This window comes from Tinamus guttatus, unplaced genomic scaffold (genome assembly GCF_059628265.1).
Source record: "Tinamus guttatus ecotype Peru unplaced genomic scaffold, ASM5962826v1 Tinamus_guttatus_pri_ptg000336l, whole genome shotgun sequence".
In the NCBI taxonomy this organism is placed as follows: Eukaryota; Metazoa; Chordata; class Aves; order Tinamiformes; family Tinamidae; genus Tinamus; species Tinamus guttatus.
The window spans coordinates 685,706-711,886 of record NW_028288870.1 but is presented as its reverse complement, the minus strand read 5'-3'; the positions used below and the strand labels follow the sequence as shown (position 1 = coordinate 711,886).

Sequence of the window (26,181 nt, the reverse complement as noted above, 5' to 3'; positions counted from 1 at the left end):
GTGCTGCAGGGCCATTCAATGCAGCCAGTGACTGTGCCTGGTAGCCCTTCCTCCCCCAGAAACCTAGGGACAGGCTGATAGCAGCTGCTTTCTAACTGACACTGCCCTTGTCACTCAGTCCCCTCCTGTCAGGACATGACAGCAGTCATGCCTGCCTTAATGAGCAAACACAACAATTAAATTATGTTAATTTATGTGTGCACATCATTTAGCTGGTATATGCATGGTTGTGCATAGATGCAAACAGCCTAGAGCTTCCCAAAAGTGGGGCAGACACTGCAGAGGTGCAGAAAAACACCTATTTTAGGAACCACTGGCTGTATCGTACATATAGCTCTCTTTTAAACTCAGATGAAGCGAGTAGCTGAAACAGCCATAAAGATCAAGCCCCAGTGCACAGGAGAAGGGTCCATTAGAGGTTTTGGGAACAGGAAGGCTGGTTCCTGACAGTACTGCTCCTACCTGTCGGCTTGTGTGGAAAGCGTGAGAACAGCCTTGGCAGCGCTGGTCCCACACAGCAGGCTGCCTCCACGGAAGTCGAAAGCTTTGCCCTTGCTGCCCTCCTTGAGGAGTTCCTGGATGGAAAGGGGCTGAATGACAGGATTGCTGCTAAGGGTGGTCTCCTGCTCGGGGGTCAGCTCCCGAGGGGAGTCCCCAGGCTGGGAGTCGACGTGCAGGCCGCTGGGGCCCTGCTGGGCCTGCGTGATGGTCAGAGCGGGCTGGGAGGCGCCGTCGCTGAAGTGCGTGTGCTCCAGGGTGCTGATGTACTCGCATACCCTGGGGAACAGCAAGGGAAACAAGACATTAAACAACAACAACTACCACCCTCCTTCTCCCCTGAATCACAGGGCTTGCTTAAGAAATGCCTCGGTCTGTAATCCACAATCAGGGACAAGACAGAAGAACAGTGTAAGTAAAACTCTCAGCAACTCTCAGCTACTTCAAATTTCCATCACTGTAAGAAGCCAGGTTACAAGGATTCACAGACACCAATTTCTACATCTGAACCAGATACAATACCCAAGACATTTTTTCTCAGACTGCAGAACAGATGATCTCTGACTTTCAGACTGCATACAAATAATCTGTGGTCTTACATCTCTCAGCCTCCACTGCAAAAACTTGGGCACCAGCCCAGCGGCCTGAAAAGCCCTTGTAGGTTCCTGGTTCTGCCGCAGTCCTACGGTAACTTTGAGCTTTGATTTTGTCTCTGAACAGTGGTGGAAAACAGCATTATTTTTTCTCTTAGGGATACTGACAGTTTATTTACTCTGTTACGTTTTATACAGCTTGCCCCCAGACTAGATTAAAGGCCTTAGCCTCAGCCTGCCCCTGCCAGGCCACAGGAAACACATTTGGTTTCTGCTTGAGAAGAACTGCCAGTACCTGAACACATGAGGCCAGCAGTCCTGATTGTGGCTCCCCATCTCCAGGCCCACGTTGAGGACTGCATCCATACACAGCACATGAGCGGTGTGTAGGCAGACTCCCTGTACTTTCCCCATCTGCTCCAGTTTCTGCTCCACTTTCTGTTTCACTGCAACATGCAAAATAAAGAGAACATTACCTTCTCCAGCTTTTAAACAAGCATTTGATGGCAGCAAAGGTGTACATCTGAAAGACAGACATAAAGGAATGGGGATTTTAATTAAAAAACAAACAAAAAAACACTCAATCTCCCATTTCTTCCTCATATAGTGTTTGAAAAAATAAAAATCTCTTCTGCTTAATTACATTACATTAAAAAAAACACCATGTCAGATTGGCCCACAACCCCACAGATTCACATCTTGTTGCCTACAGAACAGACGCAGCATTCCTGTGATATTACAAGCTTATCTCTGCAGCTGACTAGATTTTTTTTTTCCACACAAAGTCTTCTTTGCTAATAGAAAAAGGCTTTGTGGATTTCATATCTATTTCAATAAGAAAGAAAATCTTCAAAAAACTTTTGATAATAGATACTCTTGTCAAAGCAAAACTAATCCTGATCTTAGCTTACAAGCATTTGAACATCATTTTTTTTCATGAGAATCTCTGAAAAGATTCGTTTTCATGCTGTGTTAGAATGGAAACAAATTCTGAAGCTTTGCAAGCTTTCATAAAACAGAACTGTTGCCTTCTGGCCAGCACGACGACTGTCTCTGCCTCAGTGTGGCTTGGCCAACTTTCTTCAGTCACATGTAGCAGAATGGTCAAAAGGCAGCTTATGCTTAGGCCTGTTCGGCTTTATTTACTGGAGTCTCTAAAGTACCATGGAGGGCCACTTGTGAAACACTATCTTTTTTATGGGTTTCTTGCTATTAGAAACCAGATGCTATCAGCCTCATTCTCCATACATCTCCAACTAGCCATCAGAGATGGCAACAGACTTTAATGACTTCCACAGGGTTCAATGCAGAACTTTCTGCTTGATATACAGGTAACTTTTTTTTTTTTTTTTTTTGTAAATTCCAGCTTCATTTAGCACAATTCGGAAGAAGTTTTAAGTATCTGTCAAAGGCAAAGGATGCATACACAAGCCATGAATAGAGACAGAAGCTTAGTTTACAATATTGTCACACAACATGTATTTTAAAAAAGTGTTGTTTCTCTGATGCAGTCTGGTTGCATTAGCATCATGAGGCTTAAAAGAATGCACATTTTGAAAATGCAGTTGGCCTTATCTGTTGTCCAACTGGTTTCAGTTCCAAATAGAATATAACTACAGTGTGGACAAAGTTAAGAACTGAGGACAGCAGGACCTGTCCTGAAGCCTCTACAAATACACCACATACGCCCACAAGGGAGTGATGCACAGAAGTGACTTTTCCCTCCTTCACATGCGTGTAGTTAGACACCTTCCAGTTGGCACGATGAGGTAAGGCAGACCATTTAACCACCTAATTACCTTGAGTTATAGCATCACTAGGCTCTTGGACTTCTTTTTCCTCTTTCTCTTCTTGGACACAGGAGGCAGCAGCCATTTGGGCAAGGGCAGATGCACAGTTGGCAGCAACCCCTGTGAAGCAGCAACATAACCACTGTTCAAGCTGCATTTCCTCCCCAACCCCATGCAATCTCAGCAACAGCTGGTGTCAAGTGAAAGATGGCTGGGGGTATCTATGCTGTGGGGTAGGTGAGCTCCATGGAAAGTCCTGCCATCCTAGTCCCTTGATCACTCAAGACCAGTGTTTTGTTTCTTTCCTGAAGTCTCTCAAGGAAAGTTGCCGTAATATCTTATGAGCCTTCCACTATATCCCATGTGCAGCAATACCTAGAGCACAGCTCAGCCGGGCTGCTTTCCTCAGTCCATCCAGGCTCACACAGATGGAGTCCTTCTCCTTCTGGTTCTGCTCCTTGGCTCCTTCTGCTCCCAGGATGAACGCCAGGCCCTTGGAGCTGCCTGCCATGCGGCCAGTCAGCGGTGTGGACAAGGTGTCAATCATGTTTTTCCAACAGCCAATTAAAAGATATCGGGCAAAAGCAATTCCTAGGATGAGAAATATGTTACTACTTTGGGAGAATGACATAACCACAACTTTATCATCAGTGTTAAAAAAAAGAGACCTATTGGTCCTCTGCATGCTGGACCATCCATTTCACACATAGGATGCACTGACATGTTTCCTTCAACCCTTTAAACCCCTTAAAAACCCTTGGGTTCTAAACCTCAGTCTATCTGAATACATTTATGGTCTGTAACAACTCACTGCAGTTAGATATACTTGTGCTATTCATACAATCTTCATACCTGCAACAACAGAATCATCTGTTTTCTGGTTTTGGGAAAGAGGGGATTGTGCTGAAGCAGATGCCATCAATTGGCCACCGATTGCACTGCTTCCCAAGCCATCAATGTCTGCCAAAACAAAAACAAAACAAAACAAAAATCCAGACTACTATTCAACACACAGACAGCATAAGGGAAGTGTTTCTTACGGCTCTTTGTTTGAGCAAATCCTAGTGCTCCTTACTCTCTGGTACACTTTTTAGTTATCTTTTCTGGCAGCCTTGTGAAACCTCGATACAGACATGAACTGTGGCATCATATATATGCTTTGTCCACTTTAACCAACCTTTTCTCCAAAAGGGGTAATAGCCCATTCCAAGCACCCTTGAACTTATGGTCAGCAGAACTCTTTGCAAAGATTTCCTGGTGTTTTCCAAGACCATGACTTCCTGCACCTTTGAGTTTCCGGGTTCCTGAGTACAGTCTGTCATATCTTGCCAAATCCTGTAACCGGATGTTCCCACATCTCAGTCTGAGACTCCCAGATGCAACAATATCTTATGTCCAAATTGCATGTTTTTAGTAAGCCTATGTGAGTTTAACCTAAATAAAAGAAATGCAACCTCTTCCCCAACACAACAAAAGATCCACATAAGAATATTTTACTGCTAAGACCTAACTAGCCATAGCTTTTCATGGACATTTTCATGTTGGCAGCATCTGGTTAGTTTCCACAGCTACTTTCTAAAAGCTGCCAGTCTCTCTCTTCTCTCCATACTTCAGAGCTGTTCTTTTTCCAAAGTTTTTCTCTCAGCTTTCCAAGCATACCTGATTTAATAACCTCATTGTAATCATACAGTATACAACATTCAGGCAGATAGAGCATTTTGAATCAATGCAATACCCCAGGCATCCATCTGCCTTTCATCAGATCCCAGCTGATCTTCCCTCAAAGGAGGATAAGGATTGTTTCAAAACATTTCTGAGGGATGCTTCACGCTTTCAGCTTCTCACTAGCACCATTTGGCATATCCCTGGCATAGCACAAATCTGAACACAGGGGAGTCCAATCAGTGGAAAGTTTCTGGGATCAGCCTCCACTGTTTATATTTTGTACTGCACCACAGACAGTGAATTGGTTTTGCTATGACAGTCAGAAAGTACCATCTCAACCACTGTTACTAACAGATACCACATTTGCCAGAATCAGCTGTAGCGGAGAGAATTAAATGATGGTTAGGTTCAGGGACCAAAAGCATCTCCTGCCAGACCCCAGAGAAGAAAAAAAAAAAAAAAAAAACTTTGATTTTTTTTATCCCACAACTCCTTTGCCAATAGTTTCATAGCAAGTATTCACCTAAAAGAAACATCTACCAAACTGAAAAAGAAGAAAAAAAATCTACTCCATATTATATCAAATATATATCAAGTATATACATCAAAAATATATCAAGTATTTTTTTCCCTGTTGCAACGTTATGTTATAGGCACACTTCTCAAATGCCAATTTGAAACAGAAGCCAAAGCTTTGTTTTATTTATTTCAGACAATTTGCTGATCAACACAGCACTGTGAGCCTTACCGATCTATGCTAAACCATACTTTTCAAAAGAATACACTATTTAAATGAAGAATTTTATCTGATGTCCTGGAACGCATTTCCCTCTTCAAAATATGCTCCCCAACAAACATGTGGTGACAAGAAAAGGAGGAAGGAAAACCTGCTTCTAGAAGCCAACCACATATTGGCCAGTTTTCTTCCAAGAAGGAGGTAGAGATGTGACCAAAATATTTAAAATTCCCCTTCACACACACATATTAATCTAACCTTGGCAGCTTTTAAAAATTGCATCTTTCTGAGAGACAGAAGCACTGCTGAGGGCATGTCGTGAAACTGAAAAGCTGCAGACATCATCTTCATTTTGTGCAAAGTGAAATAGTTCAGCTGAGTTCAGTGAGTCACTTAACATATAGATGACTGGAGAGAGAAGTGCTGGCCTGGCAGCAATGCATTTCAGCTGTAGCCATTATGCATTCCCTAAACATCAGGGTCCTACATTACAGATTATTTAAAACACAGTGTATCTAAAGGCAACCGAAATTTGCAATTTTAAAGATAGGTTTTTAGGAGCAGAAGTAACTGAATGCATCCAAAAGCATCAAAGAGGGTACATTTGCATGAGTTGCATGATGACATGCTTTTCTGGAGTCAGTGGAGTCAGGCAGAAAGTTATCACAGTTTATTTCTGACACATGCATTCAGGAGTTAGCCTTGCCACAACAACATGGTGCTCACCAGTCAGCATGGTTATAAGCGGAAGGCTGTGCTCTTCAGGGCTTCCCCAGTATCCAGCTTCCCCCAGCATGTTTCTTTCCAGTACCTGGTGGTACAGTTCTTCAACCCAGGTCTGCGAAAACACCATCAACACTCCGCTGGACTGAACCTGCTTCATGAACTCCTTCTGCAGAGAAGCATACAAGCTAAATATTAGAAGATGGTAAGTCCTACAGCATGAGCCTCAACCAGCATATCCACTCCTGAACCTAAAGGAGCACAACAGTGCAAATGAAGCTGTGCAAGAACAAGATTTAGCTGAGGACCACAATGCCTCTATAATGTGGAGAAGGACATGAACAAAGGAGCTTTCCCTTCTCTTTTCACAGCTCATGCAAGATGCTGATTTTAATGGCAGTTTTTGTAGAGTGACAATGGGACTTGCTGAGCTCTGTTTCTAGAAGCTGGAAGTAGGATCTCAGCTCCAGTTAAAAAAAAAAATGTGGTAGCAACTGTTTCTTGTTTGGCAATGAAACCCTGCGCACAGAATGCTCACCGTGGTTGAACTGGGGTCCAGTGAAATATCTGAACTATTTTCAAGAACAGCTAGTTTACGCTTAGATCTGTTGTCCACAGTGCCATCCCTATAGAAGATTTTGAGTTATAGATTTGCTCTTATAACTAGTAAAGAGCATGCTGGAACTAAAGATTATGTTTAAAAAAATGGTTTTTGTTCTGCTAGGAAATGAATTCTTTTATATGAGAAATCCAGCATTGATGATACATTTTAACAGACATTTTTGTTACGTTTTTGATATTTTTGTTCCATGGTTTATCATCCTTTTATTTCTAGGAAAATCAAAATTATTCATCTTGAACAGCCTGTTTGAGGGCCCAGCTTCAATTTTTGTAACTCCTTCTGATTAAAAATAATAATAATAAAAGCCCAAGAAATAGAGAAATCCTAGGTGCTATAAAATTTATCAATTCATATGACTAAATCCTACTTATTTTTCATTCATATTCTGCTCAAACTTCTCATGTTTTCATCTGCATAAAGACAAACCAATTAATTTGTCACTGTGCTTCCAAGCGGTTGCAAGATGAAAGTATATTGCTCTGGTAACATGTGCCCTTCTAGCATCAACTGATGCTAAGGAAAATTTGTTCTGAAGATGCAATACCCATGCTGAATGACTGCTACCTTTCTGATAATCAGTAAACAGCATTCATTCCTCCCTGAGCTACAGGGGAGCTACGTAATTCAGATGAATGACATTTATTATGCAAGATTCATAAGCGGCCTGGAGAATATTTCATTTGCAATTATTATTTCTCCACTCAGAAAGAAGCATAAAGGACAGTTATCTATGGGCTCTTTTATGTGAAAGGAAGCAACACATTTTTAAGTTTTCCTGTATTTTCTGACTCACCAGCAACACAGGGGCTTGGGTAGGTTTCTTCCTGTAGTAATCCGAGTTGGACAATTTTAGGTTGAGCAGCAGAGTGTAATGGGACACCATGTAGAGACTGTCTGCATTCATCAGAGTCTGGAAGCTGAAATTTGGGTTTCCCTCAAATCCCGGAGAGTGCATCATACCTAACAAAAACACAGTGTGAGCTTTCACATTTTATATACATATTGCCCGAAAAAACCAACCAAACAAAAAAAATCAGAAACTAACCCTAGCATTTCAGCAGCAACAGATTGCTAATTTCAAGTGACTCTATTAAGTGTATTGGAATAGGGAGCAGAAAAATAGTCCACCTAGAATGCAAGGCAGGATGAACACTCCATCCACAGTCCAGCAAAGCAACATGATTAATTTTAAATACACATGGAGTTGCAGGATTCAGCGGGATGACTGCCAGGCTTAAAGCAAAGGGCAGGATGCATCTGTGGTGCTAACTGGGAAGCTGAGAATAGACAGTAGCAAAGACTGTGCACTTGTGTGAAGCAGAGCACGCAGCGCACCACATGGTGCTAAAGAGGGACACAGGCCTTTTAACCTCCCAGTAAAAGTGCTGCAGTTGAGTGAATTGCTGGATGGGGACCGGAGTGCTCAGCACCTTGCAGGATCGGGATCTGGCCACCATTAGGTGATGGCCCGGAGCCATGTGGATCAATTTGGGGCGAACTGGCTGGAACTTTTTACAAGATCAAGCCCTGTTTAGTTCAAGCAAGACCTGCTTTGCAGCTATGCTGAGCACTCGCAGCTCTGGCACACCCGTGTTACCATGGGCAAGTGCTCAGGACTCCTAAAAACACTGCTCGTAGGAGGCGACCCGTTACGGCCATGCCCAGGGGCTTGATCCCTTCTTCCCAGGCAGACTGAACTGCATATACAGCTCCCCTCGAGTTAGCTGACCTACTGGTGGAAACAGATAAATCAAGTAGGAGCAATGTTGAATCCCTGCAAATTTGAGCCATAAAACAAAGAAAAACCCAGAAATGTCTGAAAACTCCATGACCTACAGTATTTCAAGGGTTGCCACATCAATTGTGAAATAAATTTATAGGACATCAATTAAGAAAGATTAAGGAGTAGGATTTATCCTAGAGAAATATTTGAAAAAAACAGCTTTTTTTTTTTACATGATAAAGTAAAGCTGTGTCAATTGCCAACTGCTAAAGTGGTTTCTTGTGAATATATTCCTCCCACCATAACGCTCACGCCTGTTCTTAGACAAAATACAGCAAACCATTAACATTTAAAAAATAAAAAGCCACGCACATTAAAAAAAAACACAAATGTTTTTCTTGCCTCGTGAGGGTTTGCAAGCTCTGTGCTGCTGCCTTCTCGGACTGTCCACTGACGTCACTTTGGGGGCGTGGATAAGGTGAATAACTGTTTGAGGGCGGATTTAGAGAGAGAGTAACTGTTCCAGGGCGGGCTACGAGACGCGGAACCGTTCAAGGGGGCTGCCCGCGTGGAGAGGGCTGCCCACACTCTGTATCCACACGGATTTCCATCTGTCTGTGGCAGATCTTTCTCTTTTTTGTGGTGGCGAATGTTAGCAGAAGTTCTCTGCCTCGCTTTCAAACCTTAACTGTGTGTTTAAATGTAAGCCTGCGAGCAGGTCAAGTGGCTCCATCACTGAAGATGTCACAACATTTTGCTGGATGGAGCCCATGCGATCAAGAATATCTGGTATCTATAGCATTCTGATTTGAGGCCTGATATCTCTTAAGTACGTACGTCAGGAACCAGAATGGGCCTGAGGGATAATAAAACAGGCCAGAATGGTATTTAAGATATGTGGACCAATTGCTTAAAAAAAAAAGTACTTAATTTTGCATTGAAAATTTTTTCCTTAAAAAATGCAACATCCTGTACAACACTACTACAATTAAAAAGGGAGTTTTATAATAGCATGTAAAAGTGGTTTCATACGAATAAGCAAACTGAGCATATACTTGAACACCCAGAGGCTTTTGGAAAAATCTAGTCCCTAATTTCCTCTAAAATATGGGGAAAAATAATTCCTCCAAGTACATTTGACAGACACTCAGTGCTCAAAAAGCAGAAGAGTAGCTGACTTGTAAACTTACATTAATGCTTAACAACATAAAAGCCTTGCCACCAAAGGCTATGGAGAAAAAAATTGAGAGAGGCACCAAAAATCTTTGCTATGATTATTCACGGAATGGTGGCAACTCTTAGATTAACTCCTTGGTACTGTAATTCACAAGAACAGCTGTGCCTGGACCAAGTGAATACTGGTTACTAACTTTAATTATAAAAATCTGCCAACTGTGACGAAAAATAAGGTTAGCACACTGTTTTAATTGAGATAACATTTAAATCGGCAAGGTTGAGGGAAGTCTATGTAAATTGAAAACAGCGTTTGGTACTAATCAAGATAAATTTGAGAATTTTTAGAAAAATCAACAATTAGTAGATGAAACATCACAGTGTCACTAAGCTTTTTTTTTCTTCTTTTTGAAATCTAGCAACAAGTAAGGAAAAATCTCGTGAGGGAAAAAAAATTAGTTAGGATTTTTTTTAAAGAAACTAACTGCAAAATCTTTTTTCCCCTGTTTTTCTAGTTTGCTGACTTTGCTTTGCCTTTTTTTTTCTCTCCAAATTTCATCTGAGAACCGTGCTGATATTCTTGTGCCAGGGCCTCGAATTCCTGTCTCCTTTCACTGTTTTTCAATCCTATGAATATATAATAGTGTTACAACACTGTAGAAGGACCTAGGTGGTAGGAAAGACTGTGAAATTGTATGCTAATGCATTCCCCCCCAAAATGCAAGGAAAAATGTCAAAACGAAGCAGTTATATAAAGAATCTCAGCAGAAAAATACTGTTTTTGTGTGGGCTCATCTCTTGTTTCTTTTTCAAGTTGGCCCTTAACTGATATTCATATTTCCAAATACATTTTTTCAGGAATGATGCATGAACAGATGTTACAGACACTAGGGGTAGGCCCAGTTCCTTTAACACAGTTGCCTAATTTGTGTCCAGAGTTTTTGATGCACAGCTGAAGTAATGCTCCCTACACAACAAACCGGCATCTCAGAAGGTCTCCCGGGGAAGTTCCTTCTCTCAGATCCATGTATTTGTACCTCATCAGCTGTCTCGGACACAACCCTCTCTCACCTATCTCACCTATGCAGGAACACAAGTTCTTACCTCAGGAGGACTCATGGCCTTTTGCTTAAGATCTGAGGTACAAATTAAGGGACTGTTTTAGCTGAACTGGTTCCCATCGCAGGTGCTTAGTTGAAACACAAATTGCCCAGGTCTTGTGAGGGTAGAAAATCACATCTCTGTAAGAGCCATATCTCTATGAAAATGTCAGGACACATCTTCCTGATAATTACAGTAAATTGCTGTCATATTTTTGCATTATTTCTTACTGATTGATATAATCTAAAAATATTTAATCTAATCAGACTGGAAACATAACGTATGACCAAGTACAGAGTTAACCATAGAAGAAATGGCTTTCTTAAGAATGTGAAGGTTTCTCCTCAACTCAGCAGTTCAAGTCCAAGTCTGTGCACCTTTTTGAGAGACCTGAAATCAGAAATTATGGGCCTGTGGAGAAATCAAGTGATACCCTTCCATCTTGCTCACTGTATTAGTCATATTTAATTATCAGAGCAGCCCCTTTTAGCCTGCAGATCTAGATGTTCAACACTTTAAAACACGCTAAGGAGATGTGACAGGCAAAAGGCTAAGAAAAAAAGGAGCAGCATGTTTGTATATGAGGGAACAGGCATACAAAAATTACAGCTAGGATTCTAGTCTTTTCCTACAACCTCAAGATCATTCTTTCTTTTTCAGGAAAAAAGAAATCCTCTGTGAGAGGTAGGATGCTTTTGAGCACCTAATTTAGGAATGAAATTAACATTAATATCCCTTTTAAGATATCTACTTTTTGTGATATAAAAAGGCCACTATGTTTCTTAAGAACTCCTTCTAACATCTTCCCGAATTAGGGTTTCTTTGGACAGTATTTAAACTACAAATATCAGAAGAATCAGCTAATTTGTGTGATGTTAGTAAGACATTCATCCAGCTTCTTATCTAAATTATGCTATATGATGGCAGGAGGCATCCCTTCGGACTCTGTGTGAGCTTAATGTGTGTGATGAGAGAGCACAAATGAATGAAGCAATGAAAAGGAGTGATGGGAAAGGCAATTGTGGGGAATTAAGTTAAGAAACAGAGAAATATATTTCAATGAGCATTTTCACCTTTGACATTGTCAGGAAAACAAAGCCCTTCTATAAATATAAATACATATATACTTGCACACATTTCAGATATATGCTCTCAGCAGGACAAACAATCCTTGAATTGGCTCTTTTTTTTTTTCCTCCTGTTGTTCAGTTGACCAAGTCAAGATCACAGAGTTTCTGACCCTGAGAGAACTGCAAGTATTCAATCTCTTAAAAATGCAGATCTGTTAACTACTTTTCACTTAGTCTCAGTTTTGAACTTGTGATTTCCTGTCATGATAGTTGGCAGTATAGAAATGGATGAAAAGGAGGGGGAGTCCCTTGTCTTTTCCCATCTTTTCAAGAATTTATGGATACTGTTTTTTGGTTTTTTTTTTTTTTTTGTTACCTTTGCAAGGCTTGGCATCGCTAATAGTAAAGTACAAAGCTACCTGAATATCTTTTAAAACAGTAATGCCAACCTCTCCCCAGTCTTCATTCTAGGAGGTAACCCCAACCTCTCCTTAATGACAGGACATGTAAGACATCTCAAAACATCTTCACAAATCTGCGAAGAGTTACCTCACTATAGAAAATTTGTCCTCTTTCTCCATTAGATATGTCTCCAAGGACATAATCCAGAGTCTATCAGAGTTAGTGGACTGACATGCCCTTGCATCAGGACCTGCATGATTTGTTTTTGTTACTTCAACTAAAACAAAATGGGCTCTTTAGAGCACACACCTCCTTATCCTGAGAGTGTGAGAATTGGCTCCTACAAGAGAGGCTGTGTACAGTGCTGTTACAGTGTGCATTTTGGTTAGACAGTAAATATCTGCGTGCAAACCTGAGCAGAAGGTTGAAGAGAAGCTCTGCAGTGCTTCATCCACCTCCTCTATGCTGGGGAGAGCTATAAGCCGAGGAAGAAGAGCTTCAAGTGACTGAACAAACAGCCGTGCGCTGTGCTGATCCGCTTCCTGGTTCTTCAGCAGTTTCAGGGAAAGAGCAGCAGTACGTAAGGTCCTGTGACCTGGACAGTCCCGTGGTGTCTGCTCCTCATCTGCCAAGGAGCAATTGTCAGAGCCTATATCTGAGACATCTGACCTGCCAGAGTCTTTCTCTGCTGCCATGGAATATTGGTCACATGAATCAAACTCAGTCCTAGAGAGGTCCTGGTCATCTACACTGAAATTGCTTTCACTGTATCTGGATCCAAAGGATCGGGTCTTGCAGTCAACTGATAAAAAGTTTGTTATGTCCGGAAAGACTACGGTGTGGCTTCTCTGGACAACGTCCGGCTGGTCAATGGTTTCTGACTCTGCTTCCCTGTAATGAATCTCTTTGCTTTCATGTACAGCTGGAGATGGCAACGAGTTTTTTTGACTTTCCAGATTGTCCTCTGGAGTTGTCTGTCCCATATCCCCCTCTAAAGTGGTCTGACCGGTGTCTGTGGTAACACTAATGCTGATATCGGGACTCTTCTCATTTCCTGATTCCCAGGCAGGATGTTCTGAGGACAGAATGCGTCTCTGCCACCTGAAGTCAGCATCGTTGATCTCCATAGAGTCCCTGCTTGTCTCAGTTCCATCCTTCAATTCTTCCAGGCGCTGGAGTAGCAGCTGAATCTGCTCCTCACTAAGACCCCTCCCTTGGCTTAGCTCATCTAACGCTCCAAGCAAGGCAAAGACACAGGACACTGAAGCATAACATGCTTCAATCCCACCTTTGATACAAGCTTCTGTCATCCCATCCATGATGCTGCAATTAAAACAGTTTATTCTAAGTTATGAAGTCTCTTCCAACAGCGAGCCCATGCAACTATCATGGGCCAACAACACCCCTCCACAACCAAGAGAAAAAAACACAGAAGAGAAATTATCCAGTAAGAGAACTCTTGAGAAAAACAACTAGAATAAGAACAAAGGATTACACTTCCCTTGTGGATATAATCTGTAAGGGGAGTGTCAGCCAGGAAAACACAGCATATACCACATCCCCCTCTACAGACAAGCACTTGTGCTGCAAAAAACAGCAATTCTGAAGCCAAAGTTAAAGCCATCTGTGTCCCAAAAACTACTTTACTTATTATATCCAAAATTTTTAAGAACTAAAAATACTATTTACCCACTCTGTCAATGTTTAAGTTCAGGAGTAGCTCCTTTGACTTAATCCTGGACATATATCTCCAAGTAAGTTACCTGGTTGCAAGGCTACCTGGTCTTGAAAGCAAGAATTTGCAGCTGCAACACATATTTAACCAGGTAGATACCCTGTTTCTTAATTTGCTTATGGTTCTGAAGGTACAGCTGTTTAAGCATCAGATTAACACTGGTTAAAGTGAGAAAAGGTTAAAGCAAAGCGTACAGTTTGAGAAGATCCAGATGGGATTTCCTTTTAGAGATTGACCTCTTCCTGGATTCTGGCTCAGAAGAGCAGGGCCCTGCCAAATCACAAAGCCTCCGAGGACTTCCAAGTATCTGAGAGAAAAGGAAACAGAAGTTACTGGAGAGTGATCTAAGCATTGTTCAAACACATTAAATGAGTCATAGGTTTATCAAGTCCTGAAACCTGAGGTACTAGCGTGGTAAATCCTTACAGGAAGGGAAACCAGTGCACTAATGATCTTTGCAATACATTAGAGCTACCTTACCTCTTTTAATATCAGAAAGGCAGACTGAAAAAAAAATCCTGTACACACAACATAAATTATATGCAGAACGTTCTTCACTTTCTCCAACATTTTTGACTGAAATGTGTGTCAGCTGATCCTACATGCAAAACAGTTTAGTACCTGAATATAAGGAAAGTATCTTGCATTGCACTATATACCAAAAGAGGCTGTCAAGTTACTTAGCTAAAATTGGACATACAGATGCAAAGCGATTCCTTCCAACTCGGCCTCCTAGATGACAAGTCCCCTTAATGCCCATCAGGAGAAAGAAGAGGGTTAAGGAGCCAAAGGAGGCAACAGATATATCCTGCAGGTAACAATCTTAGCCTGAGCTTTGCTTAACACTTACACTGTTACAAAGGTTATCATCTTGCTACATGGCTCTATGTTCAGCAGCAACCCTGTGGGGGCTGTGTGCTCTTAAGAGAAACCTCCAGACACACAACAACCTGTGCATCGCATGATAAAGTCCCCCGCAGGAGACGCCTGTTCCTACGCGCAGCGTAAGCTGCCTTGTGTTATCCAGCATGACAAGGAAGCTGCACACGTGATTTGGAAGTCCCCACAACGCCAGCTTCTGCTCAGGGAAGTCCCACAGCTCTAGCACTGGGACTGGGCGAGAGGCCAGAACAGACTGGGCTTGGCTGCTCAGGACACTGGCATCTTGTGGCTATTCTAATAAGCCTAAAGGAAACTGTATTTCAAAAATCTGGCAGACAATCAAAGTATATACTGAAGTTAATGTCCAGAATATTACACTGTGAAGATGAGTAACTCCTTCTAGCAAGAGCAGGGAGTAGGGAAATATGCCAAAGAAGCTGAGAAATGAATCACTATATATTATATGTCACCCAAAAAATCAGTCATGACTCAGTGTTAAGATCTGCTCCATGCAGTACCACTAACGAACAGTAAGAGAGTTGCCATAGCAGCCAGCAAGACAGAGGAAAATAGAGTCGTTATGACATTGTAAAACTATTTGCCAGAGGGGCTTTGACCCAACGGCTGTGTTCAGAAAAGGGGAACTTTTCTGAAACATCCCTAGCGCTGAAGCACAGAAATTGCTATGTGCATCTCAGCAACATTTACTGTTAAGTGAACATTTTGCTTTACTTGCCTGGACTTGCACCTGCAATTATCCTACCTCTTTCATTATCTTGATGGCTTCTACTCGGTGCTGAGGTGGCGGATAAAGCAGTATCCGGTGATAGAGAGATTGCAGCACAGGCTTCATGGACTCCACTGACCCCACCAACCGAACCAGTTCTGCTGCGATGTAATATATGGTCCGCGCAACGGGCCCGCTAAGGGCAGGTGCTGTGGACGAACACCCGGAACCCCGGCCATGATCAGAGACCCCAGAAGAAGGGGAATCAGCCTCAAGAGAAATGCTGCTGTGGGCAGAAGTAATAGTTTTGTCGTGGATTGGATTTCCCAGGATTACTACTAGGGCTGGACACAGTTGCTTCCTGAGGAAAAAAAGGAAAAGGAGCAGATGGTAACTGGAAAAAAACATCTCACAAGAACAGTCTGAAAATGGCCTGCAGTTATCTCCCAAGCATCAGCATACTAGTATGTATGGGAATACTTAGGGATGCTTTTTAAACATGGCAGCATGGATGCTTGCATATCTGTGCCCTCTACTCTGCAGGGCTGCATGTCTGCTTCTTTCATCGGCTGCAACCTATCACAAAAGAGAAACTCCATGTCACTATTGCCAGATGTTTCTTCTTCTGCTAGCTTGAGAGTTTTTTTTTAAAAAAAAGGCCAAATAAAAGACAATCTATACTGACTAGAAGGCCTAATGCTCCATCATGCAACTGCATACGGTTTTAGTAAGCACTCTTGGTCAGGAGCCCCAATTTTGCTGGCTTTCAAGAACATAATTAAAGCCCTTGACAGTAACTCATGGTCTGCAGTAACTCTTCATATGTCTCTGTGCACTAAACATATTCAAGCTAAATGATTCCACTCCAGCAGGTCAACCCTCCTCCTCACCAGTATGCTGGAAACAGAGCCAAAACCAACTCAGCACTTTGCTCCGTTCACTGTTATTTTATCTTTGCCGTCCTCACCTGTCATCTTATGTTAGCCCATAAAATTCTAATTTAAAAAGCCAAGTGCTGCATGGTAGTGCAATCCCAACTTGGATCTTCACCCACATATCTCAGACTTTCAGCTGACACCTAGTGCACACACCCAAAGACAGGTAATGCCTCAGCAGAAAAAGCAACACATCCTTATAGGCACCTCTTATTTTCTCAAGATTTTCATGTCAATCCAGAATTTTCACTGCTTCTCTTAAAGTGCTCGCCAAAACAGCTAGGCATCCTGAAGTCACTGTGAGCGAGATAGTTTCTAATCTGACATCACATAATGATTTAGTCTGCTTTTTCCCAGTCAGGCACATTTGGAAACATGTGAATTCACTCCTTAAGACAGGCACCTGGTTACACTGAAAAACCCGGTGCTTATCAGAACAGACATAAACACAGGTTGCAGGAACACATTCCCCACACATTTTAGTCCAAAAGCAAAGTGCATCTGACTCAACTATAGAGAGCACATAGTCACAAAACCACAGAGATAACGGACTGCAAGGAGCTGTATGATGAATCTGCTTTTGCTTTATGAGCCAGCTATCCAAAAAAGCTACAAAAAAAAAAAAAAGCTTCAAAAGAAAAACATTATTGCAAGCAGAATGAGGGATAAGGATTATTTCAGTTGCTCTGAGGTGATGGCAACTGAAGTCAAGAGGTAGAAGCAAATACTAGGGTAAAGTTCTTCTGGTGAAGACTTAAAAAAAAAAGAGTATTTCTTGACAGTGTGAAAGCATGTAGCATGAGCCCTTATACAAATCAGGTGACATGCATTTCTGGTCTCCAGCACATCATTTTACAATAACCCAGCTTATCATCCTGTATTACTGCATTCAACCAGTAAGAATCTCAAGAACACTCCCCTAAAGTAGGCAGAATATTGGTGTGTTTAACACTACCTGCAATTTGGAGCTATCGCAGAAAGTATAAGAGACTATCCGTAAGACCCTGTTCTGACTGAACACATTAAACTACATGACAGTGATAACTTACTGTAGCATTTAACATGCCAGCTGAACACCAGGTCTAAACCAATCTTACATGAAGCATAGAATGAATTGTTAGCAGGTAGATTGCGAGTTCCCCTCGTGTTGGTGATTTATTACAGCTTTGTTTGTATTGGAAACAGAGGAAGCCCTGACTCCTCCTGTCACTTGGGAGGTACTCACCATATGAGATCAGTGAATCCTTTGTGCTGGTGCATGGCGGGAGAAGAGCTATTTAACATGGAGAGGATGCACTCCAAGTAAAGAAGCTGAAGTTGTCGATTGTCACTGTCAAAGAGAAAAAAGTGCTTTTCACGTCACGTTAAAAAATAAATAATCTTTGCGTCAAAGAATTACATTAGTCCTCTTGAAAATTACACAATAATTTATAATGTTGACTTATTTTGCATTTGCCTATGAATTTTCAATGGTATGATCACATGTATCATCAGGGTCACCTACAGCACGTGGCACAGGACTGCATCCAAGCGGGTTTTGAAGATCTCCAGAGAAAGAGACTCCACAACCTCTCTTGCAACCTGTTCCAGAGCGCTGTCACCCTCACTGTCAAGAAATTCTTCCTTAAGTTCATGTGGAACTTTTGATGCTTCAGTTTTTGGCCATTTCTTCTAGTTCTATCAGTGGCCACCAGTGAAAAGAGGCCAGCACCATCCTCCTCACTGCCTCCTTTGAGGTACCTATAGACACTGATCAGATCCCCTCTCAGCCTTCTCTTCTCCAGGCTGAACAGGCCCAGCTCCCTCAGCCTCTTCTCATAGGGCAGATGTTCCAGGCCCCTGATCATCCTTGTAGCCCTGCACTGGACTCTCTCCAGCAGCTCCACATCCCTCTTGTACTGTGGAGCCCAGAACTGGACACAATACTCCAGATGTGGCCTCACCAGGGCTGAGTAGAGGGGCAGGATCACCTCCCTCGACCTGCTGGAGACGCTCTTCTTAATGCAGCCCAGGATCCCATTGGCCTTCTTGGCCACGAGGGCACACTGCTGCCTCATGGTCAACTTGTCGTCCATCATGACGCCCAGGTCCCTCTCTGCAGAGCTGCTCTCCAGAAGGTCAGTCCCCAGCCTGTACTGGTGTCTGGGGTTATTCCTCCCCAGGTGCAGGACCTTGCACTTGGCCTTGTTGAATTGCATGAGGTTTTTCACCGCCCAGTTGTCCAGTCTATCCAGGTCCCTCTGGATGGCAGCGCAGCCCTCTGGGGTATCGGCTACTCCTCCCAGTTTCGTGTCATCAGCAAACTTGCTGAGGGAGCACTCTGTGCCTTCATCCAGGTCATTGATGAATAAATTGAACAGGACTGGACCAAGGACTGACTCCTGGGGGACACCACTAGCTACAGGCCTCCAACTAGACTCTGCACCGCTGATCACCACCCTCTGAGCTCTGCCATCCAGCCAATTCCTAATCCACCTCACTGTGCACTCATCTATCCCACACTTCCAGAGCTTGCCCAGGATGGTGTTGTGAGGGATGGTGTCAAAAGCCTTGGTGAAGTCAAGATTCAGGAGACTTGTTTACAGACAATGTACTGATCTTCAGAATTCGCCACAGGATTCGGGTGACAAGCCAGTGTGACATCTACCTTATGAAGGTAGCTCCCCATCCCAATAGCACTCACATTCTGTAATTCACTTCTAAAAGCTAGGATTTTTCCATTCTGTTTTGGTCCTATATGAAGGCTGAAAGATATTTGCTAATATATGATGGTAAGTAATGTAAACTGAACAGAACAGATTTATCTTAGCTGAAACTAAGGAATTATAAACCTCGACTCCCTGCCTTTTCGTCTCCTAGTGGAATTTTTTTCCGAGTAGAACAGCATCCATTTCACACAGAAAACTGCGAATACTGAGGCTCTGAAGTCAGGTTGCTAATTCTGAGACATATAGAGCTTAAAAGTGCTGACCTACATCTTTTTTAAAGTAGCTTTTCCTCAAAACTGTCCATACCTATCCAAAATGAGAGGCACACATTCCAGGTACAATTGCCTTATTTTCTGAGAGCTTGAGTTCTTTAGTTCTTAATGTATATTATCAACTGGTTGCTGCTGATCCCTGCATAAGGATGCGCAGGGCATCCTGCACTCATAGATTGTTTTGATCCCACTTACCACTGCACAATTTTCCTGCAGATAAGAAATTCATGTTTCATGGACTAGTAAGATGCACTCCTCCATACCTTCATGTGGCTGTCCTGCTCAAACCACTACCATTGCAAATTCTACAATCACCAAGAATCCTGCAGCCCTGAGACAAAACGCATCTCCCTGCACTCGTCCTCATCACTCATAGCTGTGCCTCCCGCAAAACAAAATTCCAAAAAGCCTGAAATTCAGAAGAGGGAGTTAAAGTAACCTTCACACTAACAGATCAGAACAGGCAGTATAACATATCAAAACCTCACTTCGCTGACCCAGAGCGGTTAATGGAATAAATGTTCTTCCTTCCTTCCTTTGGAAACTCATGGAGTTAAATTCTTCAGTAAGCCATGTTAATTAAATTGATTTTCTTCAGATTGAATTAGAATCCTTAATTATGTTTTGGTGTTAATTACAGACCCAAACAATCTAGGTGCATAATTACAAGCATGAAATAAACCACGCTTTTTGAGCATTTTCAAGTCTTATAGACTTCTTGTTGTGCTTTACCTACTGCATATTTCAATCTGCTCTAATTCAGTACAGTTTCGTGGGGAACTGGGATTGCAGATGATTCTTAAAGTTGTTGAAGTGTTTTTGAGAGATCCTGTCAGGTAGTTTAGTTTTGGTATTTCATATCTAGTAATTCAAAATGGTCATCAAAATGGTTTTAGGGACAATACTTATCAGATGATGGCTGTTTACAGAGTCATACACAGGCAAAATTTCAGCTTTACACAAAGAACAAAAGTTTCATCTTTTTTCCCCACTTGCCTTTTTTAGTCATATGCTTTTTTCAGATCTTTTACTGTTACTCCATAACTTTGTACGCGCTCCCAAAAATATTCCCTTGGAAGACTTAAAACATGGTTTCTTATTCCAAAACGTTATTAATCTTAATGAATTCAGATATTGATTAAGCAATGCTCTAATTAGGGACACTCATGGAAGAAAAATCTACCAGGGAATCACACACCCTGATGCAAGGGAAATATTCAGCTCTGGTAGTTCTTAGGACTAATGTAATGTGTGTTCCGTATTTCTCTCCTTTTCCTGAATCCACGATAGGCTGCTGACAAAGACATCCCCAAGTCTGTCATGGCTCTGTCACACAGGCTACTATCACAGATGTACTGATGGCCCAACCAAAGAGACAATCTTCTGCTATAAACAAAACAGTTTCAGACCATCTCTTTCATTACCATTCACATGATGCTATTATTGTCAGTTGCAAAAAGTAAGTTTTATCTTAATTTCCTGATACAGAAAAAACCTTGTCAAGGAAGAATTTGGTTTTTTTACCTAAAAACCTTCATTTTTTTCTAGCTTGCTAAGTTTATACTTTTGAAACAATATTTTATGCTCTCTGCCGATTAGGGTTATTTCTGTTTCATTTCTTAATAGACCATTAGTGGAGCTATGCAAAACATCACTACTGTTAAGAGTATTGGCCAAAAAGAGACTGTAGTATTCTGATGCAATTTAGCACCCTATTACCACATATAATAATGGCAATTTAAAAGTTAGTCTCATACATTTGCAAGTAATTAGAATATATGATATTTGTAAATTTAAGCAATGCTTTGGTAATTCAAATTATTTCAGTCTGATAAACACCGCCCTTCTAAGAAGGACATATTAATTCATCCTACATATTAAGCATTTCTATTAATTTTTCCCACGACTCTTCCAATTATTCTTCCTTCTACAGTGTTGGCTTTCTTGACACCTAGCACAACTGCTTTTTCAAGTATTTTGCAGCTGTATGGAAGTTTCTTACAGATTAGGGTCACTGATTTACTGGAGGCTCCTTAAAGTTAAACAGTGCAAAGAAAAAGTAATTTTGTTTTTCATCGTAAGTGGGCATTAAATTGATGCATCATTAACAATTGCTTTCTCTGATAAGCAATTTCTTCGATACAAGGACAGTTTTGCTCTATCATCCCAGAACCAGAACAGTACAATCACATATGTCAGTGAAATTCCCAATCTCCAAATGACAAATTCAAATTATAAACTGAAATAACTCACTTTATGACAGCCTGGAGCTTCTCACAGAGCACAGTGAGGACAGATACAACGTCATCACTAAGAGACTCGGCTGAAGTACCTCCAAAAGATAAAAGATCAGTGGCATTACACATGTGTAGCTGAATTACACCCCGAAGTTACCATGTGAACTTTCAGAATTCCTCTTGCCCCAGTGATCTGTGCACAGATCCGTTCTTATCCGTTCTTATCCGCTCTTAATGACAAGGAGGGGCTACAAAAATTCACATATGCAGCAGAAAATTTCTAGACTGGAAAGTCATTTCTGCACAATTAAGAAACAGAAAAAGCTCGGACTGCGTACATGCATTTACAGAAGGTTATCTGAAATGGGATTCAGCTAAGGAGTGGGTGGGAAAGAGAGACCGGCTCCAGCACTTGTGTGGCAGCTGCAGGCTCCGTCGCTGGCCCTGCAGTTCCTCCCTGACACGGGTTCTGATGGCCGTCCAGGCCCTGCTCTTAAAAGGGAAAGTTTGTGTACTTCAAAGATCTTAGGCCCCATCCCCACAAGCGCTCCTGCAGAAATCTGATGAGAAAATCAAAAGCTGGGATTATTGTTAACTATTAGGCAAGGCAGCAGAAGTTAAGGCAGAATGGAAGAAGCAAGAACATCTCCTGTAAAACAATAGTGTGAGCAGCATGAACATAGTGCTGCACTTCAAAAATCTGTTATATAAATTGCATCTCTGATCTAAAGCAAAATGACACAGTCATCTCCAGACTCCATATCCTGTACTATGAATCTGCTTTAATTTTATGAATTAAATCTACTTCATTAAAACTTTGTCCAGGGCACTGAAACTCCCTCCATATAGGTGGAGCACCTTGAAATTATCACCTATTCCTATGCTGGGTGCAATGCTATTAATGTGGTTCAGGGAAGACACAACCAGGAATTAACAAACAGGGCTGTCTCAGTTCTTACCACAGATACTATCAAGCTATGGAGAAGGTTAGAAAAGATGAAGATGCAATTCCTGCTACCTCAGCAGCAGCACCTGATGTAAGGAATATGAAGAATAAAAAAAATGGATTAGGAGGAGTCACTAAAAAAATGGTACAGATACCTTGACTCTTGAATTTCTGCAGGGCATCATGGTTTTCAATTGTCTGTTAAAGAAATACAGATGTGGTATAATCAGTGCAAGTAGTAGAAAAATAGTGTAAAAACAAAGCTCAAAGAACAAAGATTTCTTCCTCAATAAATTAATATTCTTCTTTTGTTGTTGTTTTGTTTTTTTTTTAAGTGAGGTTTCTGCATTTTTTTTTCAAAAATACTAAGATCTGTTCTAAACAGTCATTTAGATTGGAGGCAATTGCTTCTCAGCAGACTAGGATCCTCAGGTCGTTAAGGGAATCACATACCTGAGTGAAGTCAATAACAACTTGCACGCAAGAGGCATGCAGGTCTTACTGAAAGTTGGAAGAATTGAAGTCTTAGTGCTTAGAAACTGGAGTCATCCCAGTATGTGCTGTTTATCACATCATCATGAACATTACACAGCCAACACAATTAATGGCAGTGAGGAAATGGAAATGACCTCTTAGACCAGTTAGTTCAGCTGTAAATGAACAGCCTCTTCTGATCAGTGCACAGAGCCACAAAAAACCCAGCTGAATTCCCTTCTTTAGCACCAATGACACACTAAATTAAATGCAGCTCCTATATACTCCCATCTACTTGGCAGATTAAGAACAGTACGAACAAAACTCATTTTTAGACCCAAAGTGAAATGTAAAAACTGCCAGTTCCTTATTTCTAGGTGTTTTACCTAGTAAAACAAGCTACTTGACACAAAGAGAGGATGAGCATGCGTAAATGTATGAATTCTGTTTTGTAGTTGTTCATACAAATAAAAAAATACTGCTATATTAAATAACATGAAATTGAAGTGGTCCTCTTAACTCAAAACAGATATAAAGAAAAAAAATCTGCATAACTGCAATCTTGAAAACTCCTAACAAATAACAAGCCTTCTTCAAAACCATACTTTGATAATATGATAATATGTGAAGCAACATATAAAACCAAATACAAGAAGCAAAAGTCATTTCACATTTGCTGAAGCATTTACAATTTCACTGACGTGTTGAGACTTACACCACAAATAACTCTCATGGATTTTAATAATGCAACAAAGGCAATAAACAAAATTTATTTTTGCTAATAACTAAGCAGACAAAGCATTCCATGGACTAAGTTGCTTCATTTGCTTAAATTATCTTCTAAAAAACCTCAAACAAATTCAATTACACTTTCAATGTTTTTATGTTTTTGGTTTATGTAAATATTTATCATGCAAAACATTTTGGCAAAAGGCATTCAGTAAGCCTCAGGAACGAGCAAACAAAATAAAGAAAGGCAAAAAAAAAAAGGTCGAGGCAGTCTGACATCAAACAAAGCCTCTTTTGTTTGGAGAAGGAGAAAAAAGTATCAGCCTGGTTGACAACTTGTGAGCTGTGTTTTTGATAGACTGTTCTGAAGCAGGCATTGAGTCAGAGCCCAAAAAAAGCTTTTAAACAGGATTAATTGTGGAAGTCTCAAATAAAAGCCATCGGCACAACAAGCCACTACAATACGCTGCATTTAGAGAAACAAGAAGGTACACAGTGGTGTGTGTGGAACCACTTGTTGATGCCAGAAGGCTCACCATATTTTCTTGCTTTTGCCGTAACTGTAAAGTCAAGTCACTCAACATTTGGCTGAGGGTTGCCCGCACAGCGGTGTTAATGCTCCGCTGGTGACAGCTAGATATATACGTCTCAATGCAAACCTGATGAGGAAACAAGATAGCAATATACAGATATAAGCTATAACTTACCAGTAACACATTTTAGGAGGGTACCAAAGTCTCTTTTACACAGACAGTCAGCCTTCCCTACTGCTTATCAGTGTTTTATTAGCACATAAAAATTTTTCAGTGATGTGGATAACTGAGCGAGTAGTATCTAGAAGCAGCACTCAGTTCGTCAGTTAGTCTGTAAGTCTCACAGCTGCTGAAAGCGTAAGGCAAAAGTGAGGCATGCACAGGGCTCTAAGTTGTTTCCAACTCCTACTGAGAGGAAACAAGGTTAGTCCATTGCCTGAGAGAGGGGCTGGGGATTCAAGGCTATGGAGTTGAAGACGGACTTGCTGCTGGCACACTTCTGTCTTTATTGGAGCAGAGTGAGAAAAAGAAGATTCTTTTGAACTCTTTATTTTGGGACAGTACCAAGGGTCAGAATCTACAGTGTGGCATCTTCCTGTTGCCCTTTTTCAAGATTTTAACCCCTCAATTAAGTATGGAATTTTATTTATCTTGAGACTAATCAATTAGTGTGTATGATTTTAGAAGGTAAAAGAAGACCCTTAGCAAGTGTTCATATCTATCACTTATCACCTGAAATCTAGTGGACAGAGAATCCTGAAGCTCAGGGACCTTCACCTCATGCCTGGCAGTGTCAAACCGCTCCAGTGCTGCAGAATCCGCTGCAAAGGCTGCCTGATCTTCTTTGGCGCTCTAAGTTTCTTTCCAGAGTTACTTAATTAATTGACAAAATATTCTTAGAGGCAGGCTGACTTTCTGGAAAGAGCATGGTTGATACCTCCTTTTTCTCTCCCCTTCCCATGCCCACTAGTAAGCACCAGTACTGTCCACTTGAGCTCCGATCTCACAGAAGGCCTGTGTTCAGAAACACCAAGGTACCTTTTGAAAAGCCATTGATGAAGAAGCAGCGGTAAAAATACGGGAGCACAGGACCCCGGAGAGGTGTGCAATGGACATTTTGATCATTTCATGCATTCGGGGACTTCCAGCTCTATGGCATGCAAAACACAACTAAGAGCAAAACACAGAAGGGTTAGAAAGTGCAATACGAAGAAGTCAAACACAACAGACTGCCAAGAAGTAGATGGGAAAAACAAATATACAAAGAAAAATAAACAACAGTCAGTGCACAAATCACACTTTCTTAGAGGGGTCCAGACAAGGGTAAGAAGTTGCAAACAGCAAGATTTACTCTCTTTCAATACTAGTAATATTCAAGCCACTAAATACAGTACTCTTCATATTGCGTACTTCATTAACATGAGGCCAAAATATTCAGAAAGATTTGGGGTACCATTAATTTGTATCCAAAACCTTAGAATGTGCAAATCACCCAGACTGTAGCGGTATCTGTCAGGCAGTGTCCTCAGAGAGGCAGTGCTGCCAAAATGCAGGCAGCAGCTTTCTCACTCTGCAGTGCCTTCAGTTTGCTGCCTTGGGCAGGCTAGAGGAAGCACATGGCTTGCTTGGAAAGAAACGCCAAGTACTAACCACACAGCAGCTAGTGAGCTCCTCCCTGACAGTCAAGAAAGTGCTGGACTTGGAAATCACTTTCTGTTCCCTCCTGCTTATGTGTGGCAGAATTCAAATGCAAAGGAGAAATAAGTGCAATTGTTAAAAGCTTCTGCCTTATCTAAAAACTGGCCAGAATGTACCTGGGAAGCAGGTATGTGGCCTAGTGGAATTTGCAAAACAGGAGAACCTAGGCATTCAATAAAGCAGAATTAGTTATTCCAATTTCTTGAAGG

General features: G+C 41.4%; 1 protein-coding gene across 1 annotated transcript in view; it reads right to left on the bottom strand.

Annotated features, from left to right (window-relative positions):
• The window catches only part of ARFGEF3 (ARFGEF family member 3), a 69,630-nt gene that overhangs the window by 22,146 nt on the left and 21,303 nt on the right, over positions 1–26,181 (bottom strand). Inside the window, exons 5-20 of the mRNA XM_088529676.1 lie at positions 25,313–25,444; positions 24,278–24,400; positions 22,694–22,736; positions 21,609–21,687; positions 17,601–17,705; positions 15,477–15,801; positions 14,026–14,138; positions 12,509–13,419; positions 8,753–8,836; positions 7,421–7,587; positions 6,009–6,174; positions 3,734–3,841; positions 3,257–3,472; positions 2,891–3,001; positions 1,387–1,537; positions 463–777 (exon numbers count right to left, since the gene is read on the bottom strand). Of these exons, the coding sequence (XP_088385802.1) occupies positions 463–777; positions 1,387–1,537; positions 2,891–3,001; positions 3,257–3,472; positions 3,734–3,841; positions 6,009–6,174; positions 7,421–7,587; positions 8,753–8,836; positions 12,509–13,419; positions 14,026–14,138; positions 15,477–15,801; positions 17,601–17,705; positions 21,609–21,687; positions 22,694–22,736; positions 24,278–24,400; positions 25,313–25,444 (3,149 nt within the window). The remainder of the gene's footprint in view (positions 1–462; positions 778–1,386; positions 1,538–2,890; positions 3,002–3,256; positions 3,473–3,733; positions 3,842–6,008; positions 6,175–7,420; positions 7,588–8,752; positions 8,837–12,508; positions 13,420–14,025; positions 14,139–15,476; positions 15,802–17,600; positions 17,706–21,608; positions 21,688–22,693; positions 22,737–24,277; positions 24,401–25,312; positions 25,445–26,181) is intronic.